Consider the following 25,910-nt stretch of genomic DNA (forward strand, 5'->3'; position numbering starts at 1 on the left):
GGGAAGGACTGTGGTAGTGAAGGCTTTGGTTGGAGTCCCACGGAGCACCGGGCTCGTTTTAGTGGGTATACCTCGTCCTTCTAACTTGGTGAGCCTCACATAATCTACCCTGTCCACGCAGGGTAGGTACATGCAATTTCATGCTTTTTTCCCCGACAAAAAAGGTCTATAGGTAGTCAATTCAATAGTCATGCATGACGTCAGAACGAAAAGAACTTTTAATCAATAAATTAAGCTTAAAAAACTCGTAAGTTCATGACTGGCGAAAAATATTCGCCCAATTAGAAATACACCAATGATTGAACAATTCAATAACACGTATACATGGTCACGGTCAAAGGTCAAAACAACATAATAGGGCATTCTATTACACGATCAACATCGTCAGGTCTCTAATTTACCAGAGGCAAATGGAGGATTTGGCATATACTTTTTAACCGCCTCTGTCGTCTAGTGGTAAGACCACCTGCTTCTGACGCAGAGGCCCCGGGTTCGATTCCCAGTGGGGGCAGATTTCTCTGTTCGGTTTGGTTGGTGGTAGGGCTGGTTCTAAGTCCGCCTGGCTAGCTACCACCATCTTACCTCTGTCGCCATCACAACAATGTTAACAGCATTGTTGTGTTCCGGCAGTTAGAGGTAATAGCCAGTTCCTCCGTGGTTGAGAATTTCGGGTGAAGCTCGCTTCCACCTTCAGCCTGATCGTCACTTACCATCAGGTGAGATACAGGCCAAGAGCTTCCTCGTTGTGGATAAAAAATACTCCAGACGGGTTAGGGAGGCCTGATGTTCGCATTGTCCCTTAGTCGCTTACGACATCCACGGCAATGGGTTCTATTCTACTCGGCCAGAACCCCACGATAAAATTTACCTTTACGTAAAGTATCATTGTCACTTCCTATTATCTGATTCTTTCCAAAATTTCCCGGATTTTCCTCGTAAATTATGTTTCTCTACATTTTATTCCGTCACAATTTTAAAACCATTGTTGGCGCTAGTTCCTACTTCATGTCAGCCTATTAAGATAAATAATTGATTCTCATATTATATGCTCGTTAATCTTATAAACAATATGTTTGTTAGACATTTCATGATGAGAAAAAGTGCTAAGTCATTGGTCAGTTTAATATATATTTAACTATAATAATAGTGACTTAGCACTTTTTCTATAATTTTTTCGAGGGTTCGGTAAAAACTTCTTTTTCATTACTTCCCACTTCTTATTCCCACCGCTGCAAATCCTGTGTAGCCAGGATCTACAGCCTGACCGACAGCCTCATAAATTTACGCTTTTAAAGGTGGATTCATATTTGTATGGCGTGTTGCGCCGTGACGTATCAGAACGGAACCTGTTTCATACATTTTAGTTGGTAAAAAGCCACTACGACACGACAAAACACTAATTTAATCGTTATCATAGCAAATGAAACCGGTTCCGTTCATGACTCACCGCACAACACGTTACACGTTAGACAAATAAATCCCACCATCATCATCATCATCATTTCAGCCACAGGACGTCCACTGCTGAACATAGGCCTCCCCCAATGATTTCCACAATGACCGGTTGGTAGCGGCCTGCATCCAGCGCCTTCCTGCTAACTTTACGAGGTCGTCGGTCCACCTTAGCCTATTCCTAATTTAAATTTAAAAGTCAGTTTCACGTAACACCTTTGATTACCTGAAAATTCAAACAGATACCCGTTTCTGGTACATTTGGAATTTCTGTATAAAAATCTGGTAGTAACGGTGTTAAGTAGGGTATGTCGTGGATCAGTTATTTTTGAACTGGTTTTAAATTGGGTTCAGATTCTGAATCGACCGGAAGGTGTAACAGAATCGGTGTTTCGTTGTAATTCAGTCCACATTATTTGTGAAATCGTTATTTCGACCATTAAATGATTAATTTCGTTGCGGGTGCAATGGCAGTTTAACTTTCCCCCGGGACAAACTTGACCTTCACTGGTTGGGTTATTGGCGGTCAAGCTGTAGATCCTAGCTACACCGCTGCATCTCCTGTCAGCCAAGATCTACAGCTTGACCGCCAATAATAACCCAACCAGTGAAGGTCAAGTTTGTCCCGAGGGAAAGTTAAACTGTCATTGAACCCGCAACGAAATCAATCAGAAGAACATAGGAGGAGTTCGAAGTTAAGGTTCGACTTCCAGTTCAAAGTGGATGACAGGAGATAATATATATAACAAGGTATATGCATAAGTAACCGTTGCTATGGTAATTTCTAGACAACAATGTGTTGTGTGATCACAGCCTAATGCTGGTTAAAAGTCCAAAATGATTGAGAATTTACGTTGTTATCATCATTTAGACCTGTAAAAGTTTTTAGGCCTATTGTACACTGAAAGCGTTGCTGTCAAACCTTCATCATCAAAAACCCTATGACAAATCTCCACTGCAGGAGCACGACCCTCTAATTTACCAGAGGCAAATGGAGGATTTGGCCTACACTCCCCACGCTGGTCAGACGGGTTGGGGAGGCCTGATGTTCACATAATATTAACAAACATCCATCCATCCTCACAACTTTCTTGTTTAAAATATTTGTATAGAAAGATATACTTATAACCCGGTCGAGTTAACTGCGCACCTGGCAGCCGTGACGTCACATTGACGCTCTGGGTGAGTGCAAGGTAGAGTTACATTCCACCCAGGTGCTCATTGACCGGGTAGTATAGATCGTTTCATCCACGAAGACGCGCCCCACCATTCTTCCGCTAATATTTGAGTGTTATCGGTACACGCTAAATCATCCATGAGTGCACACGCACACTACAATAATGACGCTCGGATTGCTCGGATCAAACTCCCCGCATCCCGCGCGACCTCGACCAAAAAATGGTGGGGCGCGTCTTCGTGGATGAAACGATCTATAGCTATATTAAGTTACTATCAGTGGAAGATAAGCTTTAAATTCAAACGCCATACTATCGATTTTACCCATGAAAGTGATAATTTTTCGCCCACGATAATTTTTATGCAAACATGAAACTATTAGGATTTGGGAATACCTCAACTATTTTGCACGTCATCATTTGCCTTTAGTTAGTGTTTGAAGACTTGCCTTGTCATTTAAATCTATATTAGTATACTGGCTTTCCGCCCGCGGCTTCGCGCGAGTGGACTACATTATCTACATATTTTACGGAACCCTTTTTTTTCCAAAATAAAATTTAGCCTATGTTACTCGTGGACAATGTAGCTTTCGAATGGTGAAAGAATTTTTAAAAACGGTCCAGTAGTTTTTGAGCCTATTCATTACAACCAAACAAACAAAAAAAGTTTTCCTCTTTATAGTATTAGTGTAGATAAGGTTCTATAATGGATTGCAAATTTTTAAAAGGTATAAGCAATATTTCTTAATTATATTGTCCAAGTGTGTGTCATAGCTGTACCTATAGAATGTAGGTAGTTTGTTAGTTCGTTTCAACCAAATGACGTCCACTGCTGGACAAAGACTTCCCCCTAGGATTTCCACAAAGACCGGTCCTGGCCGCATCCAGGTACTTCCCGCGACCTTCACCAGATCGTCGGTCCACCTAGTGAGAGGCCTGCCCACACTACACTACGTCTTCCGGCCCGTGGTCGGTCGCGAGGTCTTTGCCCAGCAGTGGACGTCATTTGTTTGAAACAAATGAACGAACCTAATAAGCATGCATAATCAATGCATATGGCACGGAGTATATCTGTTAACGTATAATATTGAAACCAGTTTACCTGGTATGCTGCAATTAAGACTGCTCTCTGACCTTATCTAGACCATTTCCTATATAGACTCAAACTCAGTCTTCCTGGTCGAAGTCCATGTTAATTACCTACATAGAAATCATGGGGTTTAGTTTTTAACTTATTAGCATGACCTCATAAAGGTAGCAGGAAGGCGCTGGATGCAGGCCGCTACCAACCGGCCATTATGGAAATCATTGGGGGAGGCCTATGTTCAGCAGTGGACGTGCTATGGCTGAAATGATGATGATGATGATTAGCACTAGGTATACAGGGTGGAAACGATAAGTGATCTCACTCGATTATTTCTAAACTATACAAGACTAGCTGACCCGGCGAACTTCGTACCGCCTTAGCGTAGAGATTTTCTTTATATTTTTTTCCGTAAAAACCTTGTACAGAGTATTAGAAAACTACAAAAAAAAATCAGCCAAATCGGTCAAGCCGTTTTCATGTTATGTCGTGACAACGGAAAACGGGTTTAATTTTTATATATATATAGATATTGAAAAACTAATTACTGATCCTGAAAGTGCTTCACAAGCCCTTTCAAACGGTATCAGTAATAGGTTACAGAATTTCCTGGATCTATCCGAAAATTCAATGTTTTCAGCCTCCATACTAAATGTATGCCAGCCACACAATATTCGAAGTATAATTTTTTTTAAATTAAATAATAAACACTTAAAATGAACTCGTAAATTGCATTCTTATTTAAAATTATTAATGGAAAACATTTGTTTTATGCTTTACTTACTACAATATTATCAAGACATGAGTGCGATGACTGTAGCAGTACTAAATGTATGGAAACTGGAAACTTTGAATTTTCGGATAGATCCAGTTTATTTGATAACTTATTATTGGTACCGTTGGATAGAGCTCGTGAAGCACTTTCAGGATCAGTAACCAGTTTTTGGATATCTTGTATAGTTTTTAATATTATGTGGTTTTACTAAATGTATGGAAGCTGGAAACATTGAATTTTCGGATAGATCCAGTTTATTTTGTAACCTATTATTGGTACCGTTGGATAGAGCTCGTGAAGCACTTTCAGGATCAGTAACCAGTTTTTGGATATCTTGTATAGTTTTTAATATTATGTGGTTTTACTAAATGTATGGAAGCTGGAAACATTGAATTTTCGGATAGATCCAGTTTATTTGATAACTTATTATTGGTACCGTTGGATAGAGCTCGTGAAGCACTTTCAGGATCAGTAACCAGTTTTTGGATATCTTGTATAGTTTTTAATATTATGTGGTTTTACTAAATGTATGGAAGCTGGAAACATTGAATTTTCGGATAGATCCAGTTTATTTTGTAACCTATTATTGGTACCGTTGGATAGAGCTCGTGAAGCACTTTCAGGATCAGTAACCTGTTTTTGGATATCTTGTATAGTTTAGAAATAATCGAGTGAGATCACTTATCGTTTCCACCCTGTATGTCTAGTGCAATACTGAATCAGTGCCTGAGGTATGGGAGCGGCACGGGAGGGTGTTTTTGTGACGTCAAACGTCAGCGAGACTTCGATGTGCTTCAGACTTGTATGCTCTGTCACGTCATATGTCACCCCTCCCGTGCCGCTCCCATACCTCAGGCACTAACTCAGCTATGCGCTAGACATACAGTTATATTTTATTTCAAAAATAGAGTCCGTAAACTGAAAATGATCCATACCCATCAGCTATAAAAACAGTGAAATAACAGACAAATTAAGTATGTCAAACAAGTGACGCCATAATGGGGGAATCCCATTCTGACAGCGCATGATAAATAAATGCGTCAACTATAGGTCTAACTATAGTATTTAACCAGTCAGTGCCTGAGGTATGGGAGGGCACGGGAGGGGTGACATTGACTTATTGTGACGTGGCATACAAATCTGTTGAATATTCTGAATTCTCGCTGAAGTTTGACGTTAAAAAAACCGCTCCCATACCGCAAGCAAGGACTAAGTTACTATCCGTTCGCTTTAAGTTTGCCGCTGGCGATATGACGTCACTCGAAGGGAATCGTCTATAACTTTATCAAACTAGGTAGGTATATTTAAAATATTTTTTATTTGTTATTATTGATAAAAATTGTGTTTTTGCGTAAAATAAGACACATTAATTGCGTTTAATCGCGGTTGCGAGGGGACGCGCATTCCACGGACCGGCAAACTTAGCGCGAACGGTTATTAAGCGTTAGACATTATTTTAAATTACATGCATTAATATGCAATATCACTTTTATTAAGTTTACAAATACATAATAATAAGTATTGATGTAAATTACTTATTGACTTTATAAGTCTAATGTAAACACATTAATTTTATTAAGACATTATTGATACAACCTAGTTTATTAATGAAACAATAGCCATTAAGTACTTACTTAATAGTAAAGACTTCTATGCACTACTAGAAAGGTTGTGAAATATTCATCATCATCATCATTTCAGCCACAGGACGTCCACTGCTGAACATAGGCCTCCCCCAATGATTTCCATAATGACCACCTGTTTCAGATCCAGAGGTCCCGGGTTCGATTCCCAGCTAGGGCAAGATTTTCTACTCGGTTTATTTGGAGGCTTGTTCTAAGTCCGTTAGCTACTACCATCCATAACAACAATTTTAACAGCATTGTGTTCTGGCATTTGGAGGTAATACGGGACTATTCCCACCTCTCGTTCCCACCGCTGCAACTCCTGTGTAGCCAGGATCTACAGCTTGACCGCCAATAACCCAACCAGTGAAGGTCAAGTTTGTCCCGGGGTGGGAAAGTTAAACTGTCAATGGACGCGTAACGAAATTAATCAGAAGAATAGAACAGGTAAGATAGCCAGTTCCTCTGTGGTTGAGGATTAAGGGTGAATCTCGCTTCCAATCGACCTGATCATTACTTTCCATCAGGTGAGATGCAGGCCAAGAGCTTTCTCGTTGTAAAAAATAATAATAATGGCTTATCTAGTATTATACTTAGAAGTCTTTGTTTAAAGGTATCATAAATTCTACTAACTTACGTACAAATCCTTCAACACCATGACTCATTTATTTGTCCCTTTCTGTCTTATGCAAATGATGTGAGTAAGACAGAGATAGTTGTTAATTATGTAGAAGGTTAGACCTGCGGTTTTTACTATATTTGTGATGTTTAATGCGAGTTTAAAATGATTGTATTCTTGCAATCTAGCTATAAATATGCGTTTCTAGAAAATTCTTACCTATTTAGTACATTGCAGAATAATTGAAAAGACCCATGGTAAATTTTACAAAACGTCATCTGTAGGCCTAAGATGCGCGCCGTGATAGGCAAAAGTATTGAAAAATCGTTAACTTCCGGTCAAAATTTTATCGTTTTAGCGAATACGTATTTCTAATCGTGCAAAGACTGTGAACGGGGGAAGCCGCTGGCAGAGTCTAGTATGCTATGTGATACTCAGATCGTCACGATATCATATATCGCTGGGTATGACCCAACCTCGACCTAGATTAGTATTATAAACAAACAATAATATTATGTATAGTCTGAAATATTAAGTTTCATGACCATTGTGATCAATATTGGTTCATGAATCACAACTAAGCAATGTGGCTACAGAAAGTGTATTTTTTAACCAACTTAAAAAAAGGAGGAGTTTTAAAGTACTTTTTAATCGACTTACTCGAATCACTTTTTGGGAGAACTGATGATATTTGACATTAATACGCAGGTAACTGTTTTTATAGTAATTTCAGACAATGACAGTTTACTGCTGGAAGGTCACGTCACAGAGCACTTAGAACTCCTCCTATGTTCTTCTGATTAATTTCGTTGCGGGTCCAATGACAGTTTAACTCTACCCCGGGACAAACTTGACCTTCACTGGTTGGGTTATTGGCGGTCAGGCTGTAGATTATGGTTACACAGGAGTTGTAGCGGTGGGAACGAGAGGTGTGATGTGGGAATAATCCCGTTACAGATCACTAATCCCTTTTTTCAGCCACTGCCAGGGATTTTCTGAGACATGGTCTCCATTTGAGCTATGGAAAATGTTTCAAAATCGTTGAGATGTTCGCATATTTGTCCCTTAATCGCCTCTTACGACATTCTCGGGAAGAGTGGGGACTGGGGGTGGTTCTGTTCTACTCTGCCAGAACTATACGGCTAGCTTCTTACGTTAATTATATCCACAAAACAAGCAGCGTGAGACGTCAATCAACAAAGGTGGACTGACGACTTCATAAAGGTAGCAGGAAGGCGCTGGACGCAGGCCGTTATCAACCGGTCATTAAGGAAATCATTGGGGGAGGCCTATGTTCCGCAGTGGACGTCCTGTGGCTGAAATGATGATGATTATGATCTACCAGTAACAGCTGAAAGTAATTTTATTCCTGAAGCAGTGGTAGGAATACGTTTAACCGTCAAACATTTTAAAGCCATATTGTAATGAGTGAATGACTTTTGGTACTCTAGATGTTTTTAATATTTATATTTTATCAACAGAGCATTCAACCGATGATAAGAGGTCAAGTTAAGAATGCGAAAATGGACACAAGTTTTACAATTTGTAAGAGATAACAAAAAGATTGCATGATTATAATGCGTCATAATCATCAGGTCATTTAGTCTCCACTGCAGGAGCACGACCCTCTAATTGACCAGAGGCAAATGGAGGATTTGTCCTACACTCCCCACGCTGGCCAGACGGGTTGGGGAGGCCTGATGTTCGCATATTTGTCCCTTAGTCGCCGCTTACGACATCCGTGGGTAGCTATGTTCTATTTGCTGTAGTATCTAATGTTTTTTATATTATTTACTTCAATTCTGCATATACAAATGCAAACTTTAAATAGTAGGTTTGAATATTGACAAAATGTTTAAAAATATCTCCAAAGTAAAGTAGTCAATATTTTTGAGTATTTACGTTTTTGGTACCTATTGAAGTAAAGAAGATCTATTTGCTATACAATTATTTGAATTGTGCATTGCGCAGCATTTTTAGGTTTCCGTATGTTAGTGAGGGACACAATTAAGATACCTCTGCTTTCATCATCATCATCACCACGGAATTTAGTCTAGGTAGATGATCACCCATAATCTTCGCATGGATGTCGTAAGATAAGGGACAAATATGCGAGCATCAGGCCTCCCCAACCCGTCTGGCCAGCGTGGGGAGTGTAGGACAAATCCTCCATTTGCCTCTGGTCAATTAGAGAGGGTCGTGCTCCTGCAGTGGAGACTAAATGACCTGATGATGAAGTATTGTGCATTTTGTTGAGTATCTACAAGTATTGCATTGTACTAATGGTTAAATAACACCAAGTAACTGCAGTTAATGAAGTAACATTATAGTTCAAGCCTAGGTCAAAGTTTACTGCATGTTGAAGTAAATACAGTAGAAGTATTGTAGTATAAATGCAGTAGAACGACAGCATATCCAGCTAAATACTGTAGTACCTTATTCAGTTGTTATAAGATCGATTTTCCAACAAAAATGTATATAGCCTGATGTACTGGCGAATGTAGGTAATTTGTTACGCCCGTATTCACAAACATTACTATGAGGTCTCACAGTGCGCATGAACGCACAGGGTCACACACGAACCAATCACAGAGCTCTATTCAACGCTGTGCGTTCGATTTGCTGCGTCACTTAAGTAAGCGTCGTTTGTGAATACGGGTGATAGTGACTGTTACTTTTTTCGCTTGTCATTAAAGTATCGCATGTCTTAAACATTTAAATTAATGGAAAAAACGCCTTTTTAAACAAATAATAGCCTCATTAACTAAGTGATCATCTAAGGCTTCAACCACCCCAACGCGTGCAGATCGCCATTGCCGGCGCGATCAAAGGCCAATGACAGGTCACGCGACCCATGACAGTTCACGCGACCTGTCATTTCTTCGCGCCGGCGATGGCGATCTGCACGCGTTAGTGTGGTTGAAGCATAACATCTACAGTTCTACTGGAGACAACAAAGGGAAAAATGCGAACATCAGGCCTCCCCAACCCGTCTGGCCAGCGTGGGGAGTGTAGGACAAATCCTCCATTTGCCTCTGGTCAATTAGAGAGGGTCGTGCTCCTGCAGTGGAGACTAAATGACCTGATGATGGTGATCCATATTTACAAACCTATTTTCTCCAAAGACTCACTCTCAAAATCTTTATAAGTATTTTTTCTCAAAAAATTCTTAAAATTTGATCTGCCTCTTACCGTTCATTAAAGTAAAATTTTGGAACCGCATTAAACCACATCTGTCAGAACTTCACATCTTTCTTCTAACACTGTATTCAGCCAGCTTCTTACCTTTCATCATCATCATCATTTCAGCCACAGGACGTCCATAGCTGAACATAGGCCTCCCCCAATGACTTCCACATCGCCCGGTTGGTAGCGACCTGCATCCAGCGCCTTCCTGCTACCGCCCATGAGGTCGTCAGTCACATTTTAGGTGAACAACTGGACATCCGACGCTGCGTTATACCCTTCATTAAAGTAAAATTATTTGTCCCAAGCGACCTGGATTTTTGAACCAAATCTGTCAAACTTAGCATATTTCTTGGAACACTTTAAAAAGTGCAACAAATGCAGGCGACTGCACTTCGAGCTAACTTGTATATTTAAGTTGCAAAATGACACTTAAGACAAACTGTATAAGATGCACTTGTTTACCTTTCTCTTTATTTAAATTTAATTGGATGTTTTGACCAAAAAACAGGTTAAGTGCATGGTGTAAAGTTTTTTAAAGTAAAGTGGTTCGTGATACTAAGTAACTAGTTCTTGCCCACGTCTTTGCGTGTATTTTGCTCTGAAAGATTTTGTGCACAAATGAAATTTTTATAAAGGGTTTTACTTTTCTTTCAAGAAGGGCTGCTTTTTCAATCGGCTATTTTTACTTTGCTTTCAAAGCTACATAAAACATTTAACTAATTGGGCCTTATTACAAAAAAGTTAAGCCCGGGAGTAGAGGTTTTAGCGAGATAGTTTGAGTCCCGGGAAAGGACAAAGGATAGTTTTTATCCCGGTTTTTGAAACAGGGACGCGTGCGATAAAGTTTTTCTGTGACAGACAAAATTACAAGCGGGCGAAGCCGCGGGCGGAAAGCTAGTTTAAAATAAAGGCTTTTGGTGAACCCAAGAGAACCCTAGCAGTTTTCAAGATCTCAAAAGTGAAGAGACAGCTATAATTAAGTTAAAATTTTGAAGATAATTGTCATTTTTTCGTCTTAAAAAGGAATGGCAAAAAAGTAGTTTATGACGTTAATGAAGACATTTTCGAGTAAATAGGTACCTTTAGCTTAGTGGTGGTATTGCTGATTGTGACTTGGGTTCGGATCCCAGGAGTGTCACACAAAAATTATGGAAAATACACTTTCTTTTGGACTTTAGCAGTCATTTTAGTTGTGTTGTTATAAGTACTGTATTAATAACTGATTTGATATCAAACTATAAGCCGCCAATATTTAACTTTGTGTTACTCTATGTGTACCAGCTGGGATTCGAACCTTCGAGAGTTAAGAGTTCAACTTCCTAACCACAGAACCAAAAATTTAACTAACAAATTCTTCTGTTAGTGAAGTTCGAAAAGGCATTTCAAACAAGGACTATTCTGATGTTCTCTAATCCCCTCGTTTTAATTTCAGATCTATCTGTCACTGTCACTCATACTGGGGTCTCGCTTTGCGTGAGAGGGATGGAGACATTCGAAACTTCTTTTAACATTGTTGGGATAGCCGCTAACTGGACCCGTTAGCTGTCAGCTTGTTACAATAAAATTGTTAATTGATTTTTTACCTTATGCAAATGGCATAAAGTTCTATCTATATTACCAATGCTACAAAAGTTTAAGGACCTTTCTGAGACAGTTTCTCCAAAAGGTGTTTTGAAAGAAAGAAAGAAAACATAATATTTATTTGGTATCAAAGCACGACAAACGTCAGCGAGACTTCTTTGTTTCAGATTCTACTAGCTGACCCGGCGAACTTTGTTCCGCCTTAATGGCAATAAATAAGCATACTTTTTTTTTAATTTCGAACGGGATAAAAAGTATCCTATGTCCTTCTCCTGGCTCTAAACTACCTCCCTGACAATTTTCAGCTAAATCGGTTCAGCCGTTCTTGAGTAGTGGAGTAACTAACACGACTTTCTTTTATATACAGTGTGAGTCACGTTAAAGTGTACATATGAAAATAGATGAAACTAGACCTATTTTTATCGTCAAAAAAGAGGTCAAAATTTTTTTGAGATTTTTATTTTATTTTTTATATAATTTTTTTTCTTCCAATTACTTATTGTAAAGAAAACGTAATAACTTTTAAACTAAGCGGTATATCCTGATAAAATAAAAACAGTAATAATGCTAAATAACAGGCAATACTAAAAAAATACATAAAACACACAAAAAAGGCCAACAAATAATAAAAAATGATACTTTCTGAAAAAAATCTGCTTTTAAATTCGTGTTTTTTTTGGTTATTTGATAAATTTCTCCAAAAAATGCCCCTATAACAGGTGGTTTTTATTACTTTGTATTATTCTCTATCGTATTATCTTTGTAAAACCAAAAATCGCATGTCTCTATCCCTATCACAACATTTGCTATGATCGTTTGAACAAAGGCCTGCCACAACATTATTCTCCGCTACAGGTAGAGACAATTTTAATTTTAACTAAAATGCTTATTTTACTTCGAAATCTTTTGTTTTTATTTGAAATCTAACTTGTCTTTATCAAAATTACAAATCTAGAGCCATTTTCAGTTTCGTTGTTAACGAAGCGTTGAATGGCGCGCCCGGAGAGGCTTAGTTCAAACGATCATTGCAAACGTTGTGATAGGGATAGAGACATGCGATTTTTAGTTTTACGAAGGTAATACGATCGAGAATAATACAACGTAATAAAAACCACTCGTTATAGGGGCATTTTTTGGAGAAATGTATCAAATAACCAAAAAAACACGAATTTAAAAGCAGATTTTTTTCAAAAAGTATCATTTTTTATTATTTGTTGGCCTTTTTTGTGTATTTTATGTATTTTTTTAGTATTGCCTGTTATTTAGCATTATTACTGTTTTTATTTTATCAGGATATACCGCTTAGGCCCGGTTTTTTGATTCGTAGTTAAAATAACCAATGGTCAAATTTTGCTACTAATGGTTAAATATTAACAAAATGTAAACAAATAGTTTAAAATGTACTAAAAGTCAAACTAACCATTGTTCGAAAAACATTTTTTTCTGATATATAACCACTTGTCATTTGACATCTGTCAAATTTGACCATTGGTTATTTTAACTACGAATCAAAAAACCGGGCCTTAGTTTAAAAGTTATAACGTTTTCTTTACAATAAGTAATCGGAAGAAAAAAAATTCTATAAAAAATTAAAAAAAAATCTCAAAAAATTTTTGACCTCTTTTTTGTCGATAAAAATAGGTCTAGTTTCATCTATTTTCATATGTACACTTTAACGTGACTCACACTGTATTAGATATAGATTCTCTGTCGTGTCATCTGTCAATGTCACCCCTCCCGTGCCGCTCTTATACCTCAGGCACTGACTGAGTTAGCACTATAATAGACCTATAGTCTAATAGCTATAGACAAAGACATATTATCCGTATTTATAAATGCTTTGTCCGCTATACTATGTTACAAAATTTCCTTAATATAGTGCGAGTTCACGCATACATATCGTCCTAAATTAGGCATAAACGTGAGTTTATTAAAATAACGGTACGTTATTTATAAATAAATACAAAGGTAAGGTTTTGGTTACTTGAAAAGTATCTAAGTATAGGTTAATTTACATTCACTGAAATAAACCTACTGAATTTCAGCCTGAATCTCATTGTCATTTAAGGATCTAGCACTACAAATTAGAATAACTGCACAAATAAAATGTTGACTAAGGCCCACTTCTGGAAAAATTGAGACTACGAGCCCAAAGACGTCAAAACTTGAATATAAACAAAACACGCTTTCAAGTTTGTTTATAAGTTATCCAAAACATTCTAAACTTAGCAACGTAAAAAAAGAAATCGAATTTATTTATAGATTAATATTTTCCATTAAAATTTTGTGCGCACTCGCATCCACTGTATCTTGAACTCCACTTCCATTTGTAGCTGTGTAAGGTAAAGTTCAGGTTATACTGGACAAGTGTCATGCGATGACGCACTTTATAATCAAGTTAAAAGGCGTTTTAAAAAAAGATCTTTTAAAGGATCTTGCTTTGACGTCACAAGGGTCGAATTTTTCCATGATGCAGAATGAGGGCGTGCCAATGGTCCTGTTTTAGAATGCCAGATGCATCTTTGTTTCTTCTTTTTAACAGATTAAAAGTTTTCAATTATTTTTAACCGACTTCAAAAAAGGAGGAGGTCTTCGAGCGTATAATAGTCGGAATGTACAGTTCCAGCATGCTGCTTGCAGAAGTTGAAAACAATTATCATTGGATGAGAGCGAAAGAAAAACGGAAATGTATACTATGGGTAGCTGGAACCACAGTTTATTTACTGTGCTGGAACTGTGGACTGTAATGTTGATAATACAATTCAAATACCCCGGGACAAACTTGAACTCCACTGGTTGGGTTATTGGCGGTCAAGCTGTAGATCCTGGCTACACAGGAGTTGCAGCGGTGGGAACGAGAGGTGGAAATAGTTCCGTACTATACAATTCATAATCAGCCAATAATTTCACTAATCTACATAATTATTCAAATTCCATTTAAATTGGATTTAACTCTTTAGTTGGTAAATATTATTACGAGAGTTTCATAATTCTGCCACGCCTACTAGTTGACTGGAAGAAAATGTCTCCCGAAAATAAATCAAACTTTTCAGAAAAAATGGATCCTAGATAATCGGGGCCGAAATACTAATAATGTGCAATAACAAATTACAATATTTTTTTCTACAAATAAAAAACGAAAATATATGTTTGCTGAGGTTTGATTTGACTATACATTTGATTTTGATGACAATATCCCTATTAAAAAACTGGTTCTGGTTTTGCATATTTTTGATATTATTTCTTATGATATTAATAAAATAAACAAATAAATAATCATTAGGCTAGTAGATGATCGTCAAGGTATGATCACCCGCGGAAAAACACCTTCTAGAATGATCACTGATCAGTCATTAATATTGATTCATCTTTTCAAAACGATCAATAATATTGATATGTCGGAAATTATCGATTTTGTTTATACTAATACTTACCTATGATTATAAGACAATTAAATTGGTTTTCTTACATTTACTTGAATTTTCTAACGAAGGCTGAGTATTTTTCAGTTGAAAAAAAAAACAAATTTTGTATAAGTTGTGTAAGTAAATTCATCATTTTCTATTAATTTGAACATCATAAAAAATCATGGAAGTGGATGCCATTTTACGGCCTTTCCGAAGATTACATTTTTGTTTCAAAAAAATAACATTTTATACCACATTTAAAAAAATAAATGATGATTCTGTTTCTGATAAAAAAGAAACGAGTACCGAAGTACCACGACAGAACTGAATAATTATGTTTTGTATTTAAACCTCTTATAAAATCAATAAAAGCGAAAGGTCATTCACTGACTCACTCATCACGAAATCTCCGAAATTATAACTGCTAGGAGTCTCAAATTTTGCATGGGGGTTCCTTTTGGAACGTAGGTGCTCACTAAGACGGGATTTTGCAAAATTCAATCCCTAAGGGGGTAAAATGGGATCCACGTACGCATACGAAGTCGTGGGCGGTCAGTCAGTCAGTCAGTGACCTTTCGCTTTTGCAGATATAGTATAGATAGATTAATAATATTAATACTTACGGTTAAAAGTATACATCCTTGATCCTTTTCTCTCTTGTTTTTCTTCAAATTCAACACAGAAACACTTTTACACTATTTTATCACTTTACACACACTTATTAATTAATTTAAAATTTTAATTGGCTGTCTTAATTCTACCATAACTCGTATGGTTTATTTTCTATAGATTTATCTTATTATTATTACTATCTCTTAGGTACTTGGTGATAAACACGATTTATGTTAAAATGTTTATTGACAATGTCTTTGTGTAATGTTTATTCACTCCTTTGGACCTGAAAAGAAAAATGAAAGATGTTAAAATCATAATTTATATTTTACTAATGCTATTTACTTATTAAATATATGATATAAACAAATGATTTTTAAAATTTTTGTGTAAATCATCCTAAATGGAACTGTACCAAAATGTATTGAAACTATATTTATTACCTTTTATGAATAAAATGTTGAAAAAAATTTTACGACACGTTTTCCAACGAATTTTCTGCTATTTTTAATTAATAAAACAGTACCTATATTTTCTAAAATAATGCAATTAATAAAGACAAAGAAGATGTGTATTCTTTGATATTTAAACTGACAGATAATTGAAATGACATTTTAGTGTAAATAAATAACTACCCTCAATTTTATTATCTAAATGTTAATTTTTGGTCCGAATCAGCCATTTCGTGAATTAATTGTTATTCTTATTGTAATTTTAAATAAAAACACTATTGAATTTTTTCCCACTACACACATAATTATTTCAATTTTATTTTGTTTTGGACCTGATTTATTGAATCAGCAATTCGATCGAGCGCCTATTTATTTTATTCGAGCAACAAATCACACGTTGTTACTTTTGCTGACTTATGTGAGTAGGAAAAGTTGTATTGTAAAAAAATATGGGAATTTATTTCTACAGCTTTGTTTAAGATAATGGCACTGTACTTTAACTTGATTAATTTTATTACTGAAATCCAAGAAAGGCAACGGAATCGTTTGTGCAAAGGACAAGCAAGCTTCTTGCTATTGACCTACGTCAAATAATAGGGCAGAAGTACGTATTTAGGCCATCCTTATTTTTTTGCACCGCTTTCGGTCATTTAAAGTTTTTAAACGAATATCTAAAGCATTATAAAATCACAAAATTATGTATTTTCATAGTGTATCTTTATATTAATCTCCAGTTGTAACTATTTATGAAATGTGTTAAATTTTACCTTTTTTTTAAGTTAATAAATCGTGGCAAAAATGGTACAGTAATCACAAAGGGGTTATTTGGGCCATTCTTATTCTTACGCATTTTTGTGTGAGATGTAAGAATAGCATATGTTTTTAAAGAAAATCAGTGCACTGTATATTAATTTACTTAGTAAAATACCTCTATTAACTAGGCCCAATATCATTTTTATCATAAAACTATTAGAAGAATATTAAAAAAAAGTTACAAGTCCAAAATGTCACGGACCGTGTAGTGTGAGATTCCCGGATTTGGACATACAATATTTTTTTCTGAAGAGATGTTATGTTATTTTGATAAATATTACAGTAATTATGCAAGATTAATACATGTTATATAAGACTGTTAAAAATTTATATCAATAATAATTACCATTTTTGATTTTGAACACCAAACATTATGTGAGCAGTATTTGTGTCACAACCACGTGCGCCACTTTAAATATGCGTAACTCGGTAAAAAACTATCTTTGATATTGACATCCCTTGCTAAGTTTTTTTAGAACAGTAACATTGTCATCTTATTAGATTTGCAAATGGCTGAACGTAGTGAGTGAGCCGCAAAAAATTTTTCCTATTTATTTGAAAAAAGGGACAACCATAACACGTCCATCCCGTGTACGGTTTTTAAAGGTAGGTATCAATGTCACGTCACGCTATTGTATAAAACATAATTATGTAGTACCTCATGCAGTATAGTTTCAGATAATTGAACAAGATCTGCTAATTCACAGATAGTTTTTTGGATATATCGGACACGTTCCAAATTGTCACGGCCATGGTATTAAAAATGTGTCACTACCGCAAACTATTTAAGTACATGGTCGTGACATTACAACGCGTGGTTGTGACATTCTATTTTTGTTATTTTAATAGTTTTTGTTGTTCTGCTAAATTATTTTGTGTATTGTGCAATTTTTAGGAGTAGCCTTTTAGTAAGTGTACTTATTTTTCGCTAGTATGATTTTCTAGATGCCACGAAGGAAAAATTATTGCACTTTCTCATTTCTGCAGTAATATCAAATTTTACTGAGACAGCTCCCGGTAAAGGCCCTGCAGAGGTGGTCGGAGTTGTTTTAAAAGGAATTGCTATTAACCATATTTTTAGTGGTACGGTGACTATGAAACATGTTTAAGTTGTCAAAACCAACTGTTATGTGAATCCTACAGAAATCTCATTTGATACTCAATTAGGTACCTACTGTGTTTAAGATTTACTAATTTGTTAAGCATATTATCATATCGAAACCATGTAGGTAGCATATCGGAAGCATGATCAGATAGTGCCAATAATAAAAAGTCTATTTTTTTTATTATCTAGTAGATATATTAACTACCTGACGGTATTTTTAATCTCAATTTTAATTAAATTTTTGGATGTTCAGAAAAAAGTACATACATACCAAATAACACCTTTGTTGATGAAACGAATTTAGTGTATTTTATTGTTAATCAATTTAAACTATTATGATATAAATTTAACAACATAAATATTATTATTTACAGTAAAAATGTAAAACTGTCACATCCGTGTCATGCAGTGTCACAGCCGTGGTTACGTAGGCTATTTTGTTTCCTTTCCGAGGGCTTTAAGGTTGTCCATATACATCAAAAGTATGCTTTTGGTTTATACTTTCGATACACATCGCAAAAAGTTTAAAAAAAAAAAACTTTAATTTTTTTAAAAAAATTGGCACAAATTTAAGAATGGCCCATTTACCCTACTTGCTTATGTAAACAAATCGTAAAAATCATTTTAATGATGTTTATGTGCCAAAAGCTTTAGTCAGATAAAGTTAAAGGGTTGATGAAATTATCATCATCATCCAGTTTCATTAAAAATAAATCCTGTAAAAAATAACTCATATTTAATTGTGTTCATTAACTAGTGACGCCATAGGTTCATTATGTTACACAAAATCTAAAAAAAATATTCAATTTGCCTTATTTAGAACAATTTATTTGTTGTTTTATCTTTAAACTTATTCACTTCCTAGAATTATTTTTATCTCAATTTGAACTCGGTAATAAGTGGCATGTTTTTAACCGACTGAAAAAAGGAGGTTATCGCGACACGTGATGTTTAAAAATATTTATTTCTCAGTAATGAGGGTTTTCGCGATTGAAAAATCCGCCAGATGGCAATACGTAGACGAGAGGTCCAAATGTTGCATGATTGGTTATTTTTGACATGACATTGACAGATAATAATATGTCAAAATCCACCAATCATGCAGCATTTGGATTTTGGACCTCGCGTCTACGTATTGCCATCTGGCGGATTTTTCAATCACGACAACCCTCATTATTACAAAAGGCTTATCAAATAGGGCTTCCAAACAAACACACCATATTTAAATAATTGTCCGTGTGTTTAAATAATTTATGTTTTTCTACTAACATGAAAAATACACATAAACTAATATTATTTAAAAAAATCTTTCTGTAAGTGATAAGATAACCTAGTACACCAGCCCCAAAATATATTTTATACCCCGATTTCTTTAAAGAAAACTTTTTTTTTTCATATTTTTTTAAATTACTTTTTTAGTCATCAAGTTTATTGGACATTTAACATAACGCCATCTTGAGGTCACTGGCCTATTTACGGTTATTATTTGTCCACAGTATTAATAATTATTTATTGAAGTTAATATTTATCACACATTTACCAGCACGTGCTTAGATAACGAACAAATAAGTAAGCAATTTATAAAAGCTATTGAAGCCAATACAAAACTCCTTAATGACTTTTTAATAATTTAATTATTTATTAGTGACTCCCCAACCCGTCTGGCCAGCGTGGGGAGTGCAGGCCAAATCCTCCATTTGCCTCTGGTAAATTAGAGGGTCGTGCTCCTGCAGTGGAGACTAAATGACCTGATGACGGATGACTCTCATCAATCAATTCAATTGGTCTGGTTTTCCATGGGTTATTGAGTAGTTGACACCTTAGAAGTCTTATAGATATTGTATGAACTAAGTATCTATTTTACTGTCAACACCGACATTAAAGAAAAACTTAATTGAAATGGCATTTAGCTAGGCAGTCAGGGCCTGTTCCCACGGAGTCATCCCGTTTTTTGCAGGATCTGTATTTTGTAGGATGTCGTTTAGTAGCATGCTTAGATTAATAAAACCTAGATAGATAGTCAGTGCACGAAAGGTGAGGCAGTTTTTAGGGAGCCGGCACGGCTCACCCGTAAACACGTCCGACGAATTTTAATTAATTAAAACGGTTTGTGATGTGAAAGGGTGTCTAAAATACATCAGAAAAACGAAAGAAAGTGACCAGTGTTACATTTCATAAGTAAGTACTACAATTCGACGTGTATTTTGCTTGAATTTGGCTCTCAAAAATTAAATACGGGAATGATACCAGTAACAAGAAAATTTATTTCCCAATTGTTCGCCGTACAAATACACTTCCTTTTTTATGAAATCGAGACTTTTAAGTCGATTTATCTTATTGTTATTAGGTAGGTACTTTAAATTCAATAAATAAGTAAGTACATGATGCGTTTTGTTTTTAAGTACCTATTATAAAATAATTAAAAACGTATTAAAAATTTCCCTACTTTCGGGAAAATCGCCTTCACTGTCTACACTCCCCAACAAAATTGACACTAATGACATAAGATTTTTGCCTCACTCTTGACGAAGCGTTTGTATGAAGACTATCCATCTAGGTTTTATTAATCTAAGGTAGCATGTGCTTTAATAATGTCACAATAACATCCCGTTTGCATTGTCCCGCAAAAACCGATCCGCTTGAATTTGTGATTGAATGTGTGTGTTCATACGACAGTCCATCTCTTGTGCTGCTTCTTCTCAGCACTGGCCTTTTTATTGTCCTGCAGCAGTGGTAGGGTTAATACTGGGACGTGTAAAAGTGCTTTTTAAAAGCCTACTTGCATAAATAATGAGTTTTATGAGTTGTTATGATTTTATGAAACTGAAATTCATACATTTTTCCTTTAAACTTACCCCTCGGTAAAGTTGAGTTCACTGACCTCCCCCGATATCATTGTTTTCAAAACACACTGTATAAACTTTTCAAATCACCAACTGTCAAAATGTCAACGACCTATTTCAACAACACCATCTGATCGAACTGTCGTTCAACCAGGTATTTGACCATTCAAAAAATCCGTTTGCGTTCCTAATTTGAATTCAAAACGTTCTATTTACATTGTAAATTTATTCTTTTTTGTTCAAAAAGTTCTAATTTTGAATGCAAAAGTCCGTTGTCGTTCGATTTTTGAATTTAAACGGACATCCGAACAGGATGGCATGTGACGACTGAATCGCGAATGATGAACTGTCAATGCGTGTTGATAAGAGCGTTATCAGTGACCTGCTTATTAGATTAGTTTCTTCAACTATTTGTTGATCGATGTGTGAACCGCGAGGGTTAAAATAGTATACACATGTACAGAGTGGACAGTCTTTAGATTTCTCAAAATCACCATGTTGTTACCTACTTGTGTGTTACCTACTTTCTTTCATCTCTGTCGTTAGGCCATTTACTTAGTCTCCACTGTAGACTGTAGAAACACGACTCTCTAATTTACCAGAGACAAATGGAGGATTTGACCTACACTCGTCAAACCCTTTTGTCGTTGTGTGATGTCCAATGTTAATACAAATGTTTCTTTCTTTCTCTCACACTGGTTGAAGAGACCATATTAATATTTCTTACGATATCTAAGGGTTCGAGTGGGGGTGGTCTTATTCTACTGTGTCGAAACCAGAACGTGTCTAATATAATAAGCGGCATGTGTCGTATTAATAGGATGGATTTGATTGAAGTATAATAATTATGAGGATGAGCTTACGATATTTTCAGAGCTTATAATATCTAAGTAATTGTTTGTAGCCGCGTAGGTAAATAAGAAACTTTAGATTTGTACTGTCGCTTCTGTACTCAGTATAATGATTGTTTTAACATGCTGTGTGTAAAAGTGTTAAATATTTTGGCACTGTCTGTGTATTGTTGTAGATACAACAACCAGCTTGTGTTTCTAATGCAGACGAGCCTTTATCTAATAACTAACCATCAGTAGCATTTAAGGTTGAGACACACTTGAGCGGTGCTGTGCTGCAGCTGTGCTGTGCTGTGTGTCGCGACTTCACAAGTCAAGTCAAGTCAAGTCAAGTCAAAATTTCTTTATTTGTTTAGACTAATAAATAGTTCTTACAAATCGTCATAAAATATGCTCTTAAGGAGCCTCTACATGTCTCATAATCTTTTTACCCTACCAGCGCTTCGAGACCAACATTTGGCAAGTGCTGAGAAGAAGCGCCGCAACAAACTCAGTCACCACTGTCTGCCGGTTAATATAAATAAATAGAAATAGTAGTAGTAGGTACATTCGATTCAGGAGCAGTTCACTGAATTTACCATGCATTCTTGTATGGTGTTTCATAAGAATGGGTAGGTATACAAGATTGCGTGGTATATTAAACAAGGTAGTGACGTGCTAATATCTAGACTTACATATTAAGGTACTAGTAGAAATGACTCGCATACATAAATTTGAATAACTTGGATTGACCAGTCCCCGAAAGCAGCGCCTGTTCACAGACATGACGAGTGAACCAGCCATCGCTTCACTCGACCATATTAGAGGGAATGTAACGACCCGCCTCACTACGCCACCACCCCAGAGACACAGAAAAGACACAAAACTCCTATTTTACTAGCTTTTGCTCGAGTAAGTCGCGCGTCCCCTTTTTAAAATAACTAAATAACATTATTTTCCTAGGGTAAAATCTATGGGACATCGGTTTTGTTAAGCTGAAAAGGTGCCTAACATAAAATCAGACCTAGTCTATGCGACAATACTGTGAGACTTGTGAGAGTAAGTATAAGGATTGCATTTTGTATGATTTGTCGCATCAGGGTGGGCGCAGCGAACATCGCTCCACAATAACCCTGGGTTGCACGGTTGCACCACCTTACATTAACTACAACAAACGTCAAAAGTAAGTCAAACTCTATACAAAAACACCGGAAAGTTGTTACGGTTAAAGTTAAAGTAGTGCAAATGAGGTTAAGCGACGTAGCGCAGTGCAGCGCCGCGCAGCATCGCACAAATGCGGTTCAACCTTTATGTATAGCTCGATATTTGACCTATAACCTGTCTCCATGTGCTCTGTCCTACACATATCTAGCTGCGCGTGACCAATGACCATAAACTCACGTAATCATTACGTTGATCTTATTATTAACTTAACTAAGGTAAACGGCTACTAGTTCGTGATAGTACGTAAGTTCGTAAGTTTTTTTTCTAGCTCAAATAATAAGCAAATGGAATATTATTTATAAAAAATCTTCATTACTGCAAAAATTCTATTATTTAAGCTATCTAAAAAACCAAGTACCAGCATTGTGGCGCCAAAAATGAGAGTAATACGAAGCTTCAAACTCTCAGAGAGCCAAAAACAGCCGTGCGGCTTGCAAAGGTTGCTCTCACCGTAAGGTTAGCGCTCCAACTTCTTAAGCTTATAAAAAGGCGAAGGAACGTCCATTTAAATAAAACTTGTAATAGTGGTTTCATGTGTTCCTTGACAATTGATTTGGCTTAGAAAAAAGTTATATGAAAACGTAGAATTCCTTTAAAATTGCGATTAATTGACTCACGAAATAGCGTACATATTATTTTTCGTGTGTCCCCTATTTCGTGACACTACCGATTCAAGGATATTATGGATAACATTTTGATGCTTGGTTTTTAAATAATTATTTATGATAATTTAAATGTAAGTTATGAAACAAATAATGCATTTATTTAAGTTTCTCGTGACCTAAATTCGGTATATGTTTCGTTCACTAGAATTTATATGACACGAGTTTGAAGTTCACATATATGACCAATTTTAAGATAAATTAGCATAAGTAGTACCAGCATAATTTTGGTTTTATTTCGATTTGTTTTATTTATCTTTGTTTATTTGTATTGTATATGGGATAGATAATAGTTAATTGACACATTTTGACAATAATCCATGAATTTTACCTGGGGAATTTGGAATAATCAGTATCACGAAACAAGGAACCGTATTATTGTTACTTTTTTCCAAGTTCGTGATATATAAATGTATGGTGTTAGGTACTTTTATGACACACACCATCAAAGAAATCGACATATTTTTTAGTTTTAAATACTTACCTACCTAAGAAATTAATTAATTACTTACTTTTATTATGAGTCATTGGCGTATCTGGGGTTATTTTCAGGGGGTGGGGGCGCTACCCTCACTTGAAACAGCTCCAGGGGTGGGATTATGGGGCGAAGGGGGGGAGGGGGGGTTTACAAATCAAAATTTTATGGGTACGAAGGGGGGGGGGGGTAAGTCCCCCACATTTCTAATGGTTATATAAATATTTTCACATATCGCTAGAAATAACAAATCAAAATTTTATGGGTACGAGGGGGGGGGGGGGTTAAGTCCCCCCCCCCTCTATATTTCTAATGGTTATATAAATATTTTCACATATTGTTAGAATTAACAAATCAAAATATTATACAAGACACATTATTTCTTATGAATATTTCAGGTAAGTAATATCGTCAATTTCACATAATTATTTTATTGCAAATTTTTATTATCGTTTTTAAATTTATTAAACCCTTAATCATTATTAAAATATCCTAACTGTATGCATAAAACCTTATCCCGAAATAGGGGACATGAGTTCACGAACTTAGAAACAGAGCAAAATTTTGTCACGAAACAGGATCCAAACAAGAGGTCCGCAGAACAATTAATTTAAAAAAAAGTTCAAACTATATAACTATAAATTATGTATTAACTTACTGTCAAAAGACCAAAGTTTAGCATACAAAAGCTTTCATACTGATATCATGCTTGGTTATTTTTAAATAAAATGTTAAAGTCGTAAGAGCCTTAATATACCGAAGTAGGGGGCACTTACCTTAGCTCTGCCCGCGACCTCGTACGCGTTATAGATCGTTTCATCCACTATGACGCGCCCCACCATTCTTCCGCTAATGTTTGAGTGTTATCGGTACACGCTAAATCATCTATGAGTGCACACCTCAGATCATAGAAAGAGAATAGATATGAAGTCGCGCGTAACCACAACGAGAATCAGTGTCCCCACATTTCCCCCACCACAGCTCCCACACACACATTCAACTGTGTAAAAACAAAGCGACTGAGAGTCTACGACAACATGTGCAACCGGCTTAAAAGTGCTGTGATTGGCCAGAAGGCGTGCCTTATGGCCAATCAATGGCCGCGTGACGTGACGCACACTTTGAAAAAAGCAATTAGAGAGAAGAAAGATAAAATGGAGTCGATAAGATATCGATACTTTAAATCCTGGGGGCAAGGCTCGAAATTGGTTTAAAAAATGCTTGTATGAAAACCTTTTTATTATTATACGTTATTATTATGTTCTTTAACGATTTTTGCATAAAGGAGTCAGTTCCATTTTGTATGGACGAAAAACTCAGAATCAATTATTGGGACTAAATGAAGTTACCTTATATTAATTTACCCCAACCAAAGCTCAATGTCGTTATCGATGGAGTATAGAAGTTATAGACTGACAAAGTTTGTATGAAAAGTCATGGGTTAAGTAGGTACTTGCGATTTTTACCAGTATTTACAATATTGGTAATATATTATTATTTACTTTAATAATAATAACAGGATCACTGTAATTATTATTAACTACTATCGCGCATTAACTTTTTAATTATGGCGAAATTCGTACCGCCTATGTTTATCAAAAATAATGCCTATATTAGGCTTTCAACTAGCTCTTATAGTAATTACATAGTTGACAGTTACTAATCCCTTCTACTATTGTTATTGTTTTTGTAAAAACTTAAAAATCGCAAGCAACTCATGATTTTTTCATTCAAAATTAGAAAATAGAAAATAATAATTTACTTCTATTTATCGATAATAGGAAACCGTATTAGAACACGAGCCCTGCACTATGTTACGACCGGCACATGCGGCCGTACTGTGTATTTTCACGCGTCAGTGGATATCGGAAGAAATAAAATACATTGCGCAGTAGTTACGCATGACATAAAGTGGTTGCTAACTAAATCGTCAATGTACAACGTGTTTGAATTTTTATCACCACTAATTTCGATATCGCAGTAAATG

General features: G+C 35.9%; 1 protein-coding gene across 1 annotated transcript in view; it reads right to left on the reverse strand.

Moving 5' to 3' along the window:
* The window catches only part of LOC135085669 (lysosome membrane protein 2-like), a 68,064-nt gene extending 47,010 nt beyond the window's left edge, over positions 1-21,054 (reverse strand). The window contains exons 1-2 of the mRNA XM_063980460.1: positions 20,745-21,054; positions 15,531-15,805 (exon numbers count right to left, since the gene is read on the reverse strand). Coding sequence (XP_063836530.1) covers positions 15,531-15,546 — 16 coding nt within the window. The 5' untranslated portion in view covers positions 15,547-15,805; positions 20,745-21,054. The remainder of the gene's footprint in view (positions 1-15,530; positions 15,806-20,744) is intronic.
* Positions 21,055-25,910: the final 4,856 nt, after the last annotated feature.

This window comes from Ostrinia nubilalis, chromosome 29, assembly GCF_963855985.1.
Source record: "Ostrinia nubilalis chromosome 29, ilOstNubi1.1, whole genome shotgun sequence".
Taxonomy (NCBI): Eukaryota; Metazoa; Arthropoda; class Insecta; order Lepidoptera; family Crambidae; genus Ostrinia; species Ostrinia nubilalis.